Genomic DNA, 20402 nt, shown 5'->3' on the forward strand with positions numbered 1-20402 from the left:
CCCAAAGCAGAAAGGGCTCTAAGACAGGGCCCCTCCCCTCAAGGTTCTGCCATAGGAACTTCCGGGTGGAGGAAGTGGCCTTGTTGCAAAGGCTCAGCAGCTGGTACCATCTGTCCTGCCATCAAGCTAACTGGGGACCTGCTGAACCAGCTGTCTGCTTAGCTAAGAGAGGGTAGGAAATGCGTGTTTGAGGCCTTCTGGTTTGCTCTCTTTGGTTATGCCCAGGCTCCTGGCTCCTGGAGCTAGCCCAGGATCCTCTAAACAAGAAAGAAAGATATTTTCCAATCTGGGCATTAGGAGCCATTTAATGTCCTTTCTACCTCCCCAATTTAATGCCTTATTGTATTGTTCATTTTGATGTACTCAGCCCCAGAATGTCTCCCTTTAGACAATTTGGTCTTTAAATCAGCAAGTCACCACAACTTAATTATCTAACCATGCTTAGCTTACGTTGACCTCGGGAGACATCACATATTCTGCCTTTATTTCTATATGTTGAATGTTTTTGACATCTATTAATTGAAAGTACATTAAAGGATGATTTATATAAGAGGATATAATCATGACTCTCACCTAACTATAAAATGAACAGACATTGAAGATTTTATTTAACTCATTATTTAGCTAAGGGACCAGTAAGATGTTACAACTGGTTCAAATAAGGACTTGATTTATAGAGATTTATACTCTCCACAGCACAAAAGGAATAATTTGCATAGTTATGGACAGGAAGGATATGCGTTACTATCAGTTTTCTACGTGTTAACATCTACTATTAGAGAATTGTAATGGGCCAGGCGCGGTGGCTCACGCCTGTAATCCCAGCACTTTGGGAGGCCGAGGCAGGCGGATCACGAGGTCGAGAGATCGAGACCAGCCTGGCTAACACGGTGAAACCCCATCTCTACTAAAAATGCAAAAAATTAGCCGGGCGTGGTGGCAGGGGCCTGTGGTCCCAGCTACTTGGGAGGCTGAGCCAGGAGAATGGCGTGAACCCGGGAGGCGGAGCTTGCAGTGAGCCGAGATCGCCCCACTGCACTCCAGCCTGGGCGACTGAGCAAGACTCCGTCTCAAAAAAAAAAAAAAAAAAAAGAGAATTGTAAAATAGCCTAAAGACAATCAAAGGCATACATTCCTATAGGATGAGACAATCCCTGGAGGTCCCACTGGACAAGGCTCAGCATTCTATTGAAAGAACACCCAGTAATCTCTTTTGCTCATTTCAAAGTTTGACAATTTTTCCTGACCATCTTCCTTCTCCTTGTTATTATATACAATTCTAAAGATTATTCTTGATCACAAAAAAAGGCTGGACTCCTTAGGTTTGGCTAATTACTTCCACAGTGCATCAAGAGAGTTATGCATCATAGAGACCTCCTTTGAAGTTTGCTTTGCAAAACCTAGAGTCATACAGTGTTGAATGATTCCAAATTAGCTTCTGCCTAGAACTTATCATAAGGCATCTTAGATTGGACTTCTAAAAGTGTCTATCCTTTTCTTTTTGGGGGACGGAATTTCACTCTTTGTTGCCCAGACTGGAGTGCAGTGGCGCAATCTCAGCTCTCTGCAACCTCTACCTCCCAGGTTCAAGCGATTCTCCTGTCTCAGCGTCCTGAGTACCTGGGATTACAGGCATATGCCACCACATCTGGCTAATTTTTGTATTTTTAGTAGGGACAGGGTTTCATCATGTTGGCCAGGCTGGTCTCGAACTCCTGACCTCAGGTGATCTTCCCACCCTGGCCTCCCAAAGAGCTAGGATTACAGACATGAGCCACCATGCCCGGCCATGTCTATTATTTTCTATCCTGCTAAAATTAGGAGACCAAGCCCAAGAAACTCCACCAAAGTTTACCTGCAGTACCTATAGATTTGCGTGAATTCCTTTCTTCTAGAGGTTTCAGAAAAATACCCCCAAGTACTTGCCTGGAAGTGACTTTCCTTACTAACTGTAAGGCTGGACACTATAAAGTGGACCTACCTCAGTTTTCCTGAGAGGACATTGTAGGCATTGGTTCCGTAAGTACAGCCAACCTTTATTCCTTAAAATGGCTTGTCACACTTCACTAAATTAACATTATTCTCAAACAGGGCATTTAAGGCAAGGCTTTCATTGCATAACTGATGCTTCTGTGTCCGGAATTGGTGGGTTCTTGGTCTCACTGACTTCAAGAATGAAGTCGCGGACACTTGCGGTGAGAGTAAACAGTTCTTAGAGATGGTGTGTCCGGAGTTTGTTCCTTCAGACATTCAGATGTGTCTGGAGCTTCTTCCTTCTGGTGGGTTTGTGGTCTCACTGACAGGGGTGAAGCTGCAGACCTTCACCGTGAGCGTTACAACTCTTACAGGCAGCCTGGACCCAAAGAGTGAGCAGCAGCAAGATTTATTGCAAAGAGTGAAAGAACAAAGCTTCCACTAGTGTGGAAGAGGACCCCCCTCATCAGGTTTCCACTGCAAGCTCCGGCAGCCTGCTTTTATTCCCTTATCTGACCCCACCCACATCCTGCTGATTGGTCCATTTTACAGAGAGCTGATTGGTCTATTTTACAGAGAGCTGATTGGTCCATTTTACAGAGAGCTGATTGGTCCATTTTGACAGAGTGCTGATTGGTCCATTTTACAGAGAGCTGATTGGTCCGTTTTGACAGAGTGCTGATTGGTATGCTTACAATCCTTGAGCTAGACGCAGAGTGCTAGATGGAGAAGTTCTCCAAGTCCCCACCAGGTTAGATAGATACAGAGTACAAATTGGTGTATTTACAAACCTTGAGCTAGATGCAGAGTACTGATTGGTGTATTTACAAATCTTGAGCTAGACACAGAGTACTGATTGGTGTATTTACAAACCTTGAGCTAGACACAGAGTGCTGATTGGTGTGTTTATGATCCCTTAGCTAGACATAAAAGTTCTCCAAGTCCCCACTAGACTCAGGAGCCCAGCTGGCTTCCCCAAGTGGATGCTGCACCGGGGCTGCAGGCAGAGCTGCCCGCCAGTCCCGAGCCGCACCTGCACTCCTCAGCCCTCGGGCAGTCGATGGGACCAGGCGCCATGGAGCAGGGGGCAGCTCGGGTTGTGTGGGAGCCCACTGCAGGGGAGGGCTCGGACATAGCAGGCTGCAGGCTCCAAGCCTGCCCTGCAGGGAGGCAGCTGAGGCCTGGCGAGAACTCGAGTGCAGTGCCGGCACACTGGCACCCTCTGCAGCTGCTGACCCGGGTGCTAAGCCCCTCACTGCCCTGGGCCAGCGGCACTGCCAGCCACTCCATGTGCGGGGCCCTCCAAGCCCGCGCCCATGCCTGCCAGAACTCACGCTGGCCCCGTTAGCACCATGCGCAGCCCCGGTTGCCACCCGTGCCTCTCCCTCCACACCTCCCCGCAAGCAGAGGGAGGCAGCTCCGGCCTCAGCCAGCCCAGAGAGGGGCTCCCACAGTGCCGTGGCAGGCTGAAGGGCTCCCAAGCACTGCCAGAGTGGACGCCGAGGCCGAGGAGGCACTGAGAGCGAGGGCTGCTAGTATGTTGTCACCTCTCAATCCCCCTTCTAAACAGGACACCCTAACTGCTGTTGGGAATTTGGCCAATGACTGCTCTAGTTACTTCCTGCTGGATAGGGGCGATGAAGAGGCCCTGCAGTTGTGGTGTCCTCCAGAGGGAAGTTCTCTAGGCCAGTGAAAGTGCCAGCGGTCGGTCCAGTGGTCCTTGGTAGAAGTTGTTGGTTGAGCTCGTTTGGGGTTCCATTTGTAAGACCATCTGTAGCTTGATGGCCTTGATTCTAGAGGAAACACATTTGACAAGAAAGTTAAAGATACAGGCCCCAAAGATGAGTAACAGCAAGATGGCTGCCACGGGGCCTAGAAAGGGGAGAAGCCATGTTGCCCAACTCCAGAGGTTGGTATAAGAGCTTGAAAGGTATTGTCTGATTTCAGAAGCATTTTCCTGTAAATGCCAAGCGGCGTCTCGTACTATCCCTGACTGGTTAGTGTAAAAACCATACTCTTCCCCTAAGAAGGTGCAGAGTCCTCCTTTCTCAGCAGTGAGGAGGTCTAGGCCTCGGCAGTTTTGGAGAGTCACTGCTGCTAAAGAGTCTATTTGGGATTGTAAAGTAAGGATAAATTTTGTTATTTCTTGCAAACTGTCTGAGAAATCCTTTGGGAGTGTGTGGTAGTAGGATAATGAAGTAGATAAACCAGCTATTCCAGTTTCTGTAGCAGCAGCAGCCATTCCTAACCCTATAAGTAGGGGTATTAGTTGTATGGCTCTGTGTTAACGGACTCGAGCTTTGAGGCATACTGATAAGGTCTGATTTCCTTGGGCAATATTAATATTGGGACTTAGAAAGACTAAGATGCAAGTGCCAGTCCAGTTACTGGGAAGGCAGATACAGGTTGACGTTCCACATAAGAAGAACATGCCTTGGCTGAGTAGACATTTAGAAATTTACCCTGGGGGCTTTTAAAGGAATAGGGTACATTGTTTTTTCTTTACTACGTCCATCTCTCTTTCTTTCTCTTCAACTTCTCCTTTGTCTCTCTTTCTCTCTGACTCCCTCTTTGTCTCTTCCTCTCTTTCCTTCTTGCTGGTATTTCCCTGCCTCTGCCAGCTGCTTATGCTGCTATTCTCCCCTCTCCTTCCCATTTTGATGGCTTTGGCAGTGTAAGACTGCCACCTCCTTGGGTTTTTGCACTGTGTGCAATAACTCTGTAATTTCCTTGTGGTATTTAATGGGGGTTCCCCCAGAGGTTAGGAACTCCTTTTCTTTCCACATTGCAGCATGGGCATGTAGCATTAGATAAACATACTTGCTATCTGTATACACATTTATTCTTTTTCCCTTTCCCAGTTCTAAGGCTCGGGTAAGTGTCACTAGTTCTGCTAACTTGGCACTGGTCCCTGGGGAAAGAGGCTTACTTTCAAGTATGGTTACATCACTAACTATGGCATAACATGCCCTTCATATCCCATTCTTCACAAATGAACTTCCATCGGTATATAGGTTAAGGTCAGGATTAGCTAAGGGGACTTCTAAGAGATCATCGCGAACAGCATAAGTCTGTACTATAATTTGGTGGCAGTCATGCTCGATTGGTTCCCCATCCTCTGGGAGAAAAGTGGCAGGGTTGAGGGCCATGCACGTATGTATTTGAAGCACTGGTCCCTCAAGGAGTAGCACCTGGTATCTAAGTAGGCGGTTGTCTGATAGCCATAAACTTCCTTTGGCACCTAGTGTGCCATTTACATCATGAGTAGTCCAGACAGTGAGATCCTTTCCTTGTATTATCTTGATAGCCTCTGACACTAAGACAGCCGCTGCCGCAACTACCGATAAACAGTGAGGCCAGCCTTTTGCTACTACATCAATTTCCTTACTTAGGTATGCCACTGGTTGTGGGGTTGTCCCACGAGTCTGAGTAAGGACTCCAAGAGCTATACCTGCTCTCTCTGTGACAGACAGAGAGAAGTTTTGTCCTGTGGGAAGGCTTAAAGCTGGAGCTTGTACTAGGGCTTGCTTTAAAGTTTTGAAGGCTGTTTCTGCCTCTGGTTCCCATTCTACTAGATGAGTATTTGCCTTCTGGGTTTCCTTGATTAGAGTATAGAGGGGCCTGGCTATATTGCTGTATCCAGGGATCCATAGTCGGCAAAAGCCGGTAATTCCAAGGAACCCCTGCAACTATTTTAATTTCTTAGGGCAAAGATAAGTCAGTATAGGTTGTATTTGTTCCTTGCTGAGGGCCCTGGTCCCCCTGGCTAAGATTAGGCCTAGATATTTGACCTGCTGTAGGCAAAGCTGGGCCTTCAACCTAGACACCTTGTATCCTTGATTAGCTAGAAAGTTCAAGAAATCTAGAGTAGCCTGCTGGTATGAGGCTTCCGAACTGGTAGCCAAAAGTAAATCATCCACATACTGAAGGACCAGAGTGCCTAGACTTGAGAAGTGGCCTAGATCTTGGGCCGGTGAATGACCAAACAGATGAGGGCTGTCCCTAAACCCTCGGGGCAAGACCGTCCATGTAAGTTGGGATATGTGGTCTGTGGGATCCTCAAAGGCAAAAAGAAACTGGGAGTCAGAGTGCAGGGGAATACAGAAAAAGGCATCCTTGAGGTCCAGAACCGTGAACCATTCCGCTTCCTCTGGTATTTGAGAGAGCAGGGTATAGGTGTTGGGTACAACTGGATATAGACGAATTACTGCCTCATTGATGAGTCTAAGATCTTGCACTAGTCTCCACTGACCATTCAGTTTTGTACTCCTAGAATTGGGGTGTTGCAGGGATTGCTGCATTTCCTTACTAAACCTTGAGCTTTTAAATGTTTAACAATATCCTGTAATCCTTTATGACCTTCAGGCCTTAAGGGATATTGCCTTTGATAAGGAAAAGTGGTGGGTTCTTTTAACCTGATTTGGACTGGGTGGGCACTTTTTGCCCTTCCAAATTGTCCTCCCAATGCCTAGACTTCAGGGTTGATTCCCTCCTCAAGTAGGGGACAACAAATGGGTAACTTATTCCCCATATTCATGTAGATACTAGCTCCAGCCTTGGCTAATGTATCCCTCCCTAATAAGGGTGTGGGACTAATAAGGGTGTGGGACTCTCAGGCATAACAAGGGCATGTGAAAAGAGCAAAGTCTCCCAATTACAACTGAGGAGATGGGAGAAATACCTGGTTACAGGCTGTCCCAGGATTCCTCGGATGGAAACGGACCTTGAGGACAGTTGTCCAGGACAGGAGATTAACATTAAAAAGGCTGCACCAGTGTCCAGGAGGAAGTCAATTTCCTTGACCTCAATGGTTAAGCATACCCGGGGCTCAGTGAGGGTGATGACATGAGCTGACGCTTGCCTCGGGCACCCTCAGTCCTGTTGTTGGATCATCTGGTAGGGGGTTTCTGACCCAGAGAACCTTTGTCCTCTGGGGCAGTGCACCTTCCAGTGATTGCCTCAGCATAGTGGACATGGATGAGGGGGCAGTTTGTTTCTCATTGGATAGACTTTTTTAAAGTGTCCCAGTAAACCACACTGATAACAAAGCTTACTGGGTGATTGGCCTGCTCCATTTTCTATCCTCTCTGAACCACCAAGGTTTGTTTGTCTGAGGGCCATGACTAACGCTGCGGCCTTTCTCTGATCTCACTTTTCCTTTTGGGCCTGTTTCTCTTGGTCCCTATTATAGAACACCCAAGTTGTCAGGTTTAATAATGCCCCCAAATTTTGTTCAGGGCCCAGGGCTTGCTTTTGGAGCTTTCTCCTGATATCTGCGGCTGACTGGGTAATAAACTTATCTTTTAGAATCAATTGACCTTCAAGTGATTCAGGTGACAGGGGAGTATATTTTCTTAAGGCCTCCCATAGCCGCTCGAGGAAGGCAGAAGGATTTTCTTCCTTTCCCTGGGTTATGGTGGACATCACTGAATAATTCATGGGCTTTTTCCTAATTCTCCTTAGTCCTTCTAGAACACAGGTCAACAGATGTTTACGACTCCAGTCTCCATGATCTGAGTCAAGGTGTCAGTGGGGATCCATACTGGGGATGGCTTGCTGACCGGTAGGGAATTTGTCTCTTTCTTCAGCTGTCATTCTATCATTTAGTTGACTGAGATACCAGGTATCTCCAAACTCTCGGGCTGCAGCCAAAGCTGCATCCTTTTCACTAAAGGCCAGGGTTTGATCTAACAATAGCATGACATCTCTCCAAGTGAGGTTGAAGGTTTGCCCTAGACCCTGTAGGACATCTACACGCCTATCAGGATCATCTGAAAACTTCCCCAGGTCTGTCTTGATCTGCTTTAAATCACAGAGGGAGAAGGGGACATGTAGCCAGATTGGGCCAAATTCCCCTCCTCCTACAGCTTGAGAGGACATAACCAATAGCCTTGGGGTTTCTGTGGTTCTTTGGAGATTTCTTTGCTTATTTCCTTCTGGTCAGGGGAGAGTAGAGGAGGATTATCATTAACAGGAAGGGGAGCTATAGAGAGGCTAGGATATGGGGGTAAGCTGAGAGGTCCTCCTGTGGGATGTAAATTGTAAGCTTTGCATAGTTGTGTATTCTCCCTCAATGAAAAGAAAGCTTGGACATAAGGTATTTCACTCCATTTGCCTTCCCTCTTACAAAAAAGGTCAAGCCACAGGATAGTATTGTAATTTGTACTTCCCTCAGGTGGCCATTTTTCCCCATCAGAGAGAGAATATTGCAGCCAAGCCATAGTGCAGAAAAAAATGAGCCGCCTCTTTTTCAGGGTTTGTGGGTCAAATTGGTCCCAATGGCTTAGGATGCATTTCAAGGGTGAGCCTGTTGATGCCTGAGTGTTTGCCATCTGAAAGACAAAACCGCCTGCGATTTCGGTTTGTTTTGTTTCTCCCCCTTCCCAAGAATCCACAATGGTCCCCGGACCCTGCTGATCGGAATAGTTGCGCTCACTGATGCAGCAGCAGAAACAACCCTTGTCCAAGAACCTGCAACGGTCCCTGGACTCTGCTGATCAGAATAGTTGCACTCACCAACACAGCAGCAGAAACACTAGTTTTTCCCCCAGACCACGTGGAGGACCAAGGAAGGTCGGATTTAGTGGCTCTTACCAATGCATTCTCGAAACCCTGTACCCTTGCCTGTCCACCCAGACCACATGGAGAACCGGACTGAGAAAAATCGGATTTAGTGGCCTTTACTGACGCATTCTTGAAAACCTGTTAGAGTCCTAAGCATTCTCCTGTTAGCATTAGGACTTTACCCCTGTCCTATAAAGATGTTATACTCCAAAACTGAAGTGGAGGGCCATACCCTGAGGGAGGGAAGGGATCTCCAGGGTTGGAATAGTGACATCTTTTGTCCTCACTTACATGAATAGGAAGGATACAATTGCTGAGGCTCCCCATATCCTAGCTTTCAGGAATAGCTTTTGTTAGGCCTGTTAGTCTGAGCAGGGATCCTAAAATTCCAGGTAGTCCCTGCTATGACAGGGCTTTGAGCAAAAACTGTCTTTCTGATTGGTGAGTCCGGGTGCCTAAAGAAGGTAACAGAGTCTTGGAGTTCATACTAGAAGTCATTCTTACAGGAGAAACTGGAAAACCACCAGGGACAGGGATCGATTTTTAGAAGCGGGACTAACCTCAGAGAAGAGAGGTGAGAGGAAGTTTGTCTGGCAGGCATTAGGACCCAGGGGCAAGGGTCAGAGTAGATAGAATAGATGGGCGAGTCTCACTTGGGTGACATGCCTTTGAGAGTTCTGCTCATGGCCGCAGGGTCAACCAACTTGTCGGGACCCTGGAGCTGCATGACTTTCCTCTCAGTCGACCCTCGGCTCAGCCCAGAAGTACAGCAAAAGCGGAATCTGGTTCTAGGCGAACCAACGCTCCCAACTCCAAAGAGTCGGGGGTTGTTAGAGAGCCCTTTCCCAAAAAGCCTGACACCCTTGTCTTAAGTCCGGCGGCTGCGCTAGTCGCTTTTAACTGGCCAACAAGTGCCCGGTATTCAGCCCACGAATTCTAAGGAAAAATAGGACAGAATAGCAAGCGAAAGAGGTCCGTTGGTGCTCACCACTCGGTGATAGTCAGTGTCCCACTGCTTGGTGATAGGTGAAAGTCTCACCGCAATAGGCGAAAGTGTCAGCACTTGGGGATAGGCAATAGTCCCTTTGTGGTCGCCAAAATGTGTCTGGAATGGGTGGGTTCTTGGTCTCGCTGACTTCAAGAATGAAGCCACGGACCCTCACGGTGAGTGTTACAGTTCTTAAAGATGGTGTGTCCAGAGTTTGTTCCTTCAGACATTTAGCTGTGTCTGGAGCTTCTTCCTTCTGGTTGGTTTGTAGTCTCACTAACAGGAGAGAAGCTGCAGACCTTCACGGTGAGTGTTAACAGCTCTTAGAGGCAGTGTGGACCCAAAGAGTGAGCAGCAGCAAGATTTATTGCAAAGAGTGAAAGAACAAAGCTTCCACCAGCGTGGAAGGGGATCCCAGCAGGTTGCCACTTATAGCTGGGGCAGCCTGCTTTTATTCCCTTATCTGACCCCACCCACATCCTGCTGATTGGTCCATTTTACAGAGAGCTGATTGGTCCATTTTACAGAGAGCTGTTTGGTCCATTTTGACAGAGTGCTGCTTGGTGCCTTTACAATCCTTGAGCTAGAGGCAGAGTGCTAGATGGAGAAGTTCTCCAACTCCCCACCAGGTTAGCTAGATACAGAGTATCAATTGGTGTATTTACAAACCTTGAGCTAGACACAGAGTACAGATTGGTGTATTTACAAACCCTGAGCTAGGCACAGAGTGCTGATTGGTGTGACAATCCCTTAGCTAGACATAAAAGTTCTCCAAGTCCCCACTAGACTCAGGAGCCCAGCTGGCTTCACCTAGTGGATCTCACATGGGGGCTGCAGGCAGAGCTGCGGCCAGTCCCGAGCCCTGCCTGCACTCCTCAGCCCATGGGTGGTCGATGGGACAGAGTGCCATGGAGCAGGGGGCGGATCCCGTCTGGGAGCCTTGGGCCCTGCAGGAGCCCACCACAGGGAGAGGGGTGCTTGGACATAGGGGGCTGCAGGTCCCCAGCCCTGCCCCGCACGGAGGCAGCTGGGGCCTGGCGAGAACTCCAGTGTAGTACTGGCCCGCCGGCACCCTCTGCAGCTGCTGGCCTGGGTGCTAAGTCCCTCACTGCCCTGGGCCAACTGCACCAGCCAGCCGCTCTGGGTGCAGGGCCCACCAAGCCCACGACTGCGCCCTCTGGAACTCCCGCTGGCACGCGAGCGCCTCCCACAGCCCGGGTTCCTGCCAGCGCCTCTCCCTCCCCACCTTCCCGCAAGCAGAGGGAGGTGACTCCAGCCTCAGCTAGCCCAGAGAGGGGCTCCCACAGTGCTGTGGCAGGCTGAAGGGCTCCTCAAACGCCCCCAGAGTGGATGCTGAGGCCTAGGAGGCGCCAAGAGCGAGGGCTGCTGGCACATTGTCACCTCTCACTTCCAGTTGTATTTTGGCAAAAGGGAGGACAGATTCTTACTAAACCTATGCAAACAACTATATTGCCAAGAAATGTTAAGAGACTGGGTAAGAGTTTCTGAATTCAAATAAGGAGAATCGTGTCAGTGAGAATCATATATCATTCAAGAATACTTCATTTTGGTTTATAAAAGCAGAATTTAAAAACTTATTGTGAATTACAGATAGCATAAGAAGAGAAAGACAAGGCTTCTTACGATCTGGAAACAGAACCTTAAAACAACTACATTTCAAATAACCCCAACAAAATTTCTCTCATCAATTCGTTCAGTCCTGTGTAATTAATTCTCATTCTGTTGTATCTTGGGTTAGCAGTTGTGTGAAACTGCTTTTCAGCTATAGAGTTCTGGGAATCCTGACTCAGTTTACCAGTACAGTCTGAAAGTTATCAAAACCATATCAGCTCAGCTTTGAAGAGATAATAGTTTGGAGTACCTAGAACAGTCTCTTCCACGAGGCTCTGAGACTGTCTTTTGATGAAGACACAAACTCTGGCCTGTAGATTATAGCAGAGTCTTGGAGTAAGCATCAAAGCAAAAGAAAAACTGTCTATAAATAATACAGACTTGAGGCTACAGTTAATTTATTACTGGTATTTTTGAAATGTGGAAAGTGCAGTGAAGTTCATGATAAGAATAATGCAACTGACAAGGAAATTTACTTATTTCTGTGCCAAACAAAGACAAAAAAGCCTCTTCCCCAGTTGCCCTCCCAATCTCAGCCATATAGACAGCCCACGCAGGTACCAGGCCCTGGGGTTTCAGGGATTCAGCCACAGGAAGCGGGGGCAGGGAGCTGTTCAAATCCAGCCCTCAGCTAAAGCAAATAATAATGGCTGTAAGCTTAAAATAGATCCAGGGAGGAGCTCATTAGTGTGAACATAGAAAGCAGTTCTGCACCTCTGGCCTTACTCCTTTTGAAAATTGCTTTGGTCCATTTTTACTTTCCTTTTATTCAACGTACCAGAAAATAAGACTTTCACCAACATTTTTACCACATTTGATGATGAACTAATTTAGACCGGCCAAAATAATTGTTCCACTGGGACACAGGAATTCAACCTCAGTTCAGAAAATCCCTGACATCTGACGTAGGAGGATTTATAGGTTTAGTGGAAATTGCTTTCTCCTGCTCTCCAGATTGCATCCTGTGGGTTGATTTTTTTTGCATGAGTAAACATCCTTCTAATAATGAACAGACCAATAATGTCTTAAAGAGAGAAAAAGAACAACATTTTCCTTTTTGCTGTTTCTGGAGAGAGCTGTTTGAATTTGGAAACCCATGTTGACTGTCCCAAATATGAAATTTGGCATCTTTCTTTTGTGGTGGGGATGGGTTTTGGCCACTGAAAGCAGAGTGCACTGGCCTGGAAGAGAAGTCCACGAGATGTCTAAGAAAGGCAGGTGAGTGGACATTTAGGGATAGAGGATTTAGGAAAAGAGGGTGCGCAAAGCGAGCTTACAGTATTGTTCTAGAAACTGAGCATCATTTCCAGCATATGGTATTTTGTGTAGATGCCTTTTTCTTTCCTTTCCCTTTGTTCTCCTGCTGCCCTGCTTTTAGAAGGTTAGAATTACATTGTCTTTTAAAATGATGCTAGATTAGATCATTTTATCAGTGCATATTTTAAAATTCCTTATGAATTGTCCTGGGTGAAAGGTAGGTTCTGGAAAATAGAATATATGCACACTAAAAATAAAAATCAAGGGCAATTATTTGCTGTCTGTGTCCTAGGGTTAGAACAAATCTGTGAATTCTCAAATTACCAGTGGGACCTATATTTCATGAGAATGATTCTGCTGTAATTATTTCTGTTAGATTTGTTAATCACTTTTTAATATTTTAAAAGAAAGTAGCTTTCTCCAAGCTGTATGACTGGAAGGATCATTATTAGATGGTCCACTACCTGTAAATGGGGAGGGCCAGGGACGGAGGTGCCTGCAGGCAAGTGCTTGCCTTTGGTCAACACCAAAGGTGCATGCTGCCCTGTCTGCCAGCACTCGCAGAGGGAGCTTAGACAGGAAACCAGGTTCCCCACCAGCCCCTTAGCACTCGGCCTCGCCTGGGCCATTCTGACGGCAGCACTGGCAATGTCTATCTGGGATGCAACCTGCTTGCCTGGCATCAGTCAATAATACAGGAGACTTGGAGACAACCTAATTCAGTGCTCTCTTTGTACTGATGAGGAAATGGAGACAGTAGGGCGTTGTTGATTCTTGGTCCTTTATTAGCCTTAGCTTCAAATTGAACTTCACCTTTCTTTGAGTGTAAATATAAATAGAGTCTGAGAGATCAGTGAATATGAAAAGAAATCTAGCTTTTGAGAGTTTGGGGTTAGGAGGAGGGCTGTGTGTCTAGCGCCTCAGTGCCCTCCCTCTGGGGCTGGAGGGAGCCCTCCTCACATGGGCTCCCAGACCGGCAGCTGTAGCTCACAGCATTGTTTCAAGCTGTTCTTAACAAAACTAGGAGCTGAAATATCCAGTGGTCATGGTGAGCCCTGGGGTACTAAGAGAGGCCACTGTGCCCTATTACCATCAGAGTCAGAAGGTGCTTGGGCAAACACTGGAACTTGTGGAGTGGTACAGCCATAGAGATTATTTGATCCAAATGTGCTTATAGGGATTAAAAGCCACAACAACAACAAACTCTGTTGGTCTTCATCAAAAACTTTTCCCAAGTCAGAGTTAGAGTGGCAACCTATTCACAAATATCGGTGATTAGGAAGTCTAAGAGAGTGAAATAGACTTTCTTTTAAATAATTTATTTTAAAAATGTATATTTTAATTGATAAATTATGACTGTATATATTAATGGAGTACATACAAAATGATGTAAGGATATATACATGCAATGTGGAATGATTAAGTCTAATTAATGTATCCATTACCACAAATACTTACTATTTTTTTGTGGTGAGAACATTTGAAATTTACTCAGCACTTCTGCAATATACAATACACTATTTTTAACTATGGTCACCCTGCTGTGCAATATGTCTCAAAAAACTATTCCTCCTGTCTAACTGAAACTACCTCTTGGCCAACATCTCATACCCTCAATCTCCCAGCCTCTGGTAACCATCATTCTGCTCTCTGTTAATATGATTTCTATTGTTTTAGATTTCACATACAAATGAGATTATATGGTATTTGTCTTTGATGCTTGGCTTATTTCATTAAGCATAATCTCCTCCAGGTTTATCCATGCTGTTGCAAATGACAGAATTTCTTTTTCTAAGGTTGAATAGTATTCCATTGTATATCACATTCTCTTTATCCATTCATCCATTGATGGACACTTTAGGATGTTTCTATAACTTGGCTATTGTGAATAATGTTGCAATGAAAATGAGAGTGCCGATATCTCTTCAACAAACTGATTTTAAGTCCTTTGGATATGTACCTGGACATGGGATTGCTGGATCATATGGTAATTCTGTGTTTAGTTTTTAGAGGAACCTCCGTCTAGTTTTCCATAAAGGCTGTGCTAATTTACCTTCCCACCAACGGTGTTACAAGGATTTTCTTTTCTCCACATCTTCGCCAATTCTTGTTATTGTTCATCTTTTTAAGTTTGTTTTGTTTTTGTTTGTTTTAGAGACAGGGTCTTGCCCTGTTACCTAGGCTGGATTATAATGGTTTCATTAATTTATGAATACTTGGCTAATTAAAAAAAATTTTTTCTGTAGACAGGGTCTCACTATGTTCCCCAGGCTGGTCTCAAGCTCCTGGCTTCAAGTGATTCTCCCACCTTGGCCTCCAAAAGTGCCAGGATTACAGACATGAGCCACCATGCCTGGCCATCTTTTTGATAATAGCTATTCTGACTGGTGTGAGATGATATCTTATTGTGGTTCAGATTTGCATTTCCCTAATGACTAATGATGTTGAGCATTTTTTCATATATCTGTTGGCCACTTGTATGCCTTGTTTTGAAAAATGTCTATTCAAGTCCTTTGCCCATTTTTAATCAGGTTACTCGTTTTCTTGCTACTGAGTTGTTTTTCTTCTATATTTTAGATATGAACCCCTTATCAGATGTATGTGCCTACAAATATTTTCTTCCAATCTACAGGTTGTCTCTTCACTGCATTAGTTATTTATTCTGCTGTGCAGAAACTTTTTAGTTTGATGTAATCTCATTTGTCTGTTTGCTTTTGTTGCCCAAGCTTTTGGAGTCAAATGCAAAAAATTCACTCCCTAGACCAATATTGTGTAACTTTTCTCCTATGTTTTCCTCTATCAGTTTTACAGTTTCAGGTCTTACACTTAAGTCTTTAATCCATTTTGAGTTGATTCTTGTATATGGTGTGAGATGGAAGGTCTGATTTCATTCTTCTGCATGTGGATATTCAGTTTTCTCAACATTTATTGGAGAGACTTTTTTTTTCCATTGTGTGTTTTTAGGACCTTTGCTGAAAATCAATTGATTGTAAATGTATGGGTTTATTATTAGGCTCTCTCTTCTGTTTCACTGGTTAATGTGTTCATCTATATTCCAGTTCCATGATGTTTTAATTACTATAGCTTTGTAATATAGCTTGAAATCAGGTAGTGTGATGCCTCCAGCTTTGTTTTTTTTTGCTCAAGATCATTTTGGCTATTTGGGATCTTTTGTGGTACCATATGAATTTCAGGATTTTTTTTTATGCTTATGAAAAATGACTTGGAGTTTTGACAAGGATTGTACTGAATCTGCAGATCACTTTGGGAGTATGGATATTTTAACAATATCAATTCTTTCAACCCATGAACATACCTTTCCATTTATTTGTGTCTCTTTTAATTTCTTTCACTGGTGTTTTACAGTTTTCATTGTACAAATTTTTCACCTCCTCAGTCAAGTTTATTAGGTAGTCTTTTTTTTGTAACCACTGTATATTGGAATTTTTTAATTTCTTTTTTTTAGATAGTTTGTTGCTAGTATATAGAAACACTTCTGATTTTTGCATGTTGAATTGAATCTGCAACTTTCTTGTATTTGTTCATTAGTTCTGACAGTTTTCTTGGTGAAGTCTTTAGGGTTTTCTATGTATAAGATCATGTCATCAGCAAACAGCAACAATTTCACTTCTTTCTTTCCTATTTCTATGCCTTTTCTTTCTTTCTCTTGTCTAACTGCTTTGGCAAGGACTTCTGGTACTATGGTTGAATAGAAGTGGTGAGAGTGAGTCTTGTTACTGATCTTAGAGAGTGAAATAAAATTTCTTTGTAATTTTAGTTTTAAAAACTTTCATTTCTTTAGTTATGAAAGACACATATAACTATTATTTAAATTTACCAAAAAAAAGAGAAAAAAAATTTTAAAACGTCCAAGAATTGCCCATAATCTCCAAACCCAGAAGTAACCTTGTTAACATTTTTGTGTATTTTCTTCTTGCCTTTTTTGGTAAGCATATACTGAATACTAAGTAGTTTGGAATTATGCTATACATATAGCTTTATAATCTTATTGTATTTAATATAATATTGTCTGCATGTTTACTTATTTTAAAAGTCAATAGAATTATCATTTGATTGGCTGCATAATAATGCAAATATGTAAATTAATGCACAGTGTGCTACCATTTAAGTGTTTTTCTCTATTTACAGACATTTGGCTGCTTCCTCTTTGTTATTACAAATATTCTGTTTGTACGTCTTTGTACATAAGAAGAGTTGTTCACATACATAATTATTTAATTAGGATAGACTCCTTGAAGTGGTATGGATCAAATGGAACAAACCAAAACATTGAAAGCTCCAGATACATGTGGGCAAATTTCTTTCCAGAATGTTAGGTGGACCCAACTTATACCCCACCAGCTAGGTTAAACTTCATTTTTATGTAGCCTAAACTTTTAAAGGGCTTACTGAATTTCATCCAGACTCTAAATCCATAAGCTGCTGGTAATTTGTATCCAGGCTTCTTTACATGGTCATGCTAATAAAATAGCTTAGGTAAACATGGGCACACCGGAGGGTGAGTCTACTGAGGTGCCTAGGGTGCAAAACTGAAGGAGGTGCTTACATGCCCCAGAGAGTGACTGGCTCTTAACATTTTACTCCCTATGCACCTTACCTACCTCAGTCTAGTCTACACCCCAGCAAATAATTCATGTTTTCCCAGAATCTCCATGGGAGGCACATCCAGATAGGACCCATCTTCACCAATCATGCAGAATCAAGATCAGAATGCCAGGGCACTGGGCAATGTTTCTAGAATAAATCAAAACTTACTGTCTCAGGCTGGGCATGGTGGCTCATGCCTGTAATCCCAGCACTTTGGAAGACTGAGACATGAGGATAACTCGAGCCCAGAAGTTCAAGACCAGCCTGGGGAACAAAGTGAGACCCCGTTTCTATAAAAAGTACAAAAAAAGTAGCTGGGCATGGTGAGATGTGCCTGTAGTCCCAGCTACTCAAGAAGCTGAAGTGGGAGAATGGCTTGAGACTGGGATGTCAAGGCTGCAGTGAGCCGTGATCATGCCACTGTACTCCAGCCTGGGCCCATCTGACTCTGTCTCAGAAACAAAACAAAACAAAACAAAACAAAACCCAAAACTTACTGTCTGTCCTCTCCTCCTCTCTTCCCTGGAAGAATGGAAACACAAGCTGTCTACACTACAGGCCCCTGGACAATGCCAGCTCAGGCTGTGGGAGGGCAAACTGATCCTATCAGAAGCTGGAAGTACATTATCATGCATTCTTTGTCGTGCTAAAGAATTCACATTTATTCTGAAGGTAAAGAGGAGCTGAATGGTCTCAGCAGATTTCCATTTCAGAGAGACGATGCTTCCTTGCTCAGCAGCATGATGGAACACCAGGAAGGGGGCTAGAGGGGAAACAGAGAAAGTAATCCAGAGTCTATGACCAGAGTCTGAAGCCAGGTAAGAGCTGGTGCAAAGCTCATTCATAGTGGAATGAACAGGATGGGGTTGGGGGAGGAATGAATATGAGAGATTTCAAGGAGCTAGAATGGTCAGAATCTGATTGGCTTCAGGGTAAGGGAGAAGTTTAGGGTGAATGTTCAGCAGGTATTTGGATTGTACGACTCAGTAGATGGTGGTGCCAGGAAGGAGAGAGGCGGAGGAGTAGGTTTGGGGGTGAAGGTGGTGAGTTTGGTATGAACATATGGACCTAGATGTGCTTGCAAGATACCAAGAGAAAGCTGTCCAGTCAGCAGGAAGGGATATAAGTCTGCAGCTCAAGAAGGAAACTGGGCCTGGAGAATTAGATTTAAAGGGAGTTCCCCATAGGTGGCAATGGATGAGGTGGCCAGAGATGGCATGTGGCATGAAATAAGGACCAGATCAAGGACAGACCTTGGGGAAGAGCAGCATTTCAGGAGAAGATAAAGGAAGGGGACTCAATGACAGAAGCTGGAAATGAGTGACCAGAGAAACGGGTATAGAACTGGAACACAGAGGTGTCGTGGATGTTAAGAGGCGCATTTTTTCCCACAGTTATCAAATGCTTATTACAGGGCAGGCACTACACTGGGCAATGAGCTCTTCACCAATCACTCAATGAGATGCAGGCTGTGCCATCAGAGGCTTTCTGACTAGGAAGGGGTTCTAGTGAGGTGTCAAGGGTTTTAAGAAGGAGGGAGTGGTCAGATCACTACAAGGTCAAAATCAACTAGTTAGAGGACTGAGAAGTGAGCCCTAGATATGGTAGCTACGTGTCATTAATGATCATCCCACAAAGAGACAGATGTCAGTGGGTTGAGGAGAGGAGAAGAGAAAATGGAGTGAATATAGACAGTGTTTACAAGAAACTTGGTGTGAACTGAAAGACTGAGACGGGATGAAGGTGAAAGAGGAAGACAGGAGAGCTTTAGGGTAGGAGGGACGTCGGAGGTTTCAAAGGATGAAGAGAGGCCGGGGTGGCAACAATGTGGCATGAGGTGTTGCTGTCAAATCCTTGTGATGCGTGACAAAGAGAAAGCTGTGGGATTATGGACTGGGTCTCTGATCACCCTAAACACCTTGAAATTTGATTTTCTCTGAAGCTAGTAGCACTCTCTTCGTCTTGTCCCTCTGCTCCCCAGAAAGTTTGCTTGAACTTTTGAGTCTCCACTTTGTGCTGCCTGGTCCTTGTCTCCCTGCTGATTACGACCTGCCCCTCCTCTTTGCAGTCTCCTAAGGCCTCTGCACCTTCTGCTCCCATGCTCACAATGCCATTCTCTTTCTTATTTCTCTGGCCCGTTTTTTTTCTCCCTCCAATATTTAGCAGCGGTGTCACCTCCTCTGAGAAGCCTTCCGTGGCCCTCCCTCACCCCCTGCCTCTCAAGTCTCAATTAGGCGGCTTACTTCTGAGCTTCTGCAGCTCTCCACCACTCTTCTGTCTAAGGACTAATCACTCAGCATTGCCTTTTTTATCTCATTTGTCTCTGCTTCTAGACTGTGAGCCCCTTGAGGGTGCATTTATCCTTGTTTCCCCACAATCAAGAACAATGGTGAATGTTCATGAAATGTTGGGCATGAATAAATGAGTGAATCCTGACCCTTGCTATTTCCTGTACTTCATTCATTCATTCAACAAATATGTATTGAGGGCACTATACTCCAGGCACTGTGCCCATGGCTTGGGAGGCAATGGTAAGCTGAAAAGACCTGCTCCTCCCCTCGAGGTGCTGACAGTCTAGTGGGGGAGATAGACCTTCGTCAGACCGTTTTTGTGAATACAAAAATCAAAAATTCTGCAGAAGGCTGGGCATGATGGCTCACACCTGTAATCCCAGCACTTTGGGAGGCCAAGTCAGGAGGATTGCTTGATCCCAGGAGTTCGAGACCAGCCTAGGGATCATAGTGAGGCCTCATTTCTACAAAAGCAAGCAAAAGTACCCAGGTGTGGTGGCACACACCTGTGGTCCTAGCTACTTGGGAGGCTGAGGTGGGAGGATCACTTGAACCTGGGAGGTCGAGGCTTCTGTGAGCTGAGATTGTGACACTGCATTCCAGCCTGGGTGACAGAGTAAGATCTATCTCCAAAAAAAAAAAAAAAAAAAAAAAATTCTGCAGAATGTCAGACCTCCAAGGACCTTAGAAACCCCCTCACTTTAAAGATGAAAAAAGCAAGGCTCAAAAAGTTACACAAACTTGTGCCAGCCATAGTCATTTAACATACCCACAGAGCCCCACAGACCCCACGTTTCCACTTCTGGTGCTCTCCTCTCGCCATCAGAAAACGAAAGAAAGTTATATTGATGGACATAAAACTCAGGTTGAACCAAGTAAATATGTTTTTGTACGTCACAAACAGTTGAATGTCAGCCATTTTCTGTGGTTCAAATTAACATTTTCTTGCTTAATTCTTACAGCACGCCAGTAAAGTTAGTATTATTCCCCCCATTTTATAGGAAACTGAGACACAGAAAGATCAGAGGTGCCACTGCCCAAGGTTAACAGCTAGTTTGTGGCTCCCCTGGAATTCACACTGAAGTCTG

The 20402-nt window shown here is 44.8% G+C and overlaps 1 protein-coding gene across 5 annotated transcripts in view; it reads left to right on the plus strand.

Moving 5' to 3' along the window:
• The window catches only part of GABRR1 (gamma-aminobutyric acid type A receptor rho1 subunit), a 52626-nt gene that overhangs the window by 1004 nt on the left and 31220 nt on the right, over window positions 1–20402 (plus strand). For 2 of the 5 annotated variants that reach the window (XM_010357772.1, XM_010357770.1), the window contains exon 1: window positions 11800–12376. The exons of 1 other annotated variant lie outside the window; for it this stretch is intronic. Coding sequence is in view for 3 of the 4 variants with exons in the window: in XM_010357770.1 (XP_010356072.1) it covers window positions 12255–12376 (122 nt within the window). In the remaining variant the exon portion in view is untranslated. Of the gene's footprint in view, window positions 1–11799; window positions 12377–20402 lie in introns of those variants that run through there. 2 more of the 5 variants (XM_010357768.2, XM_010357769.1) reach the window with 2 other exon arrangements.

This window comes from Rhinopithecus roxellana, chromosome 4 (genome assembly GCF_007565055.1).
Source record: "Rhinopithecus roxellana isolate Shanxi Qingling chromosome 4, ASM756505v1, whole genome shotgun sequence".
NCBI classification, from domain to species: Eukaryota; Metazoa; Chordata; class Mammalia; order Primates; family Cercopithecidae; genus Rhinopithecus; species Rhinopithecus roxellana.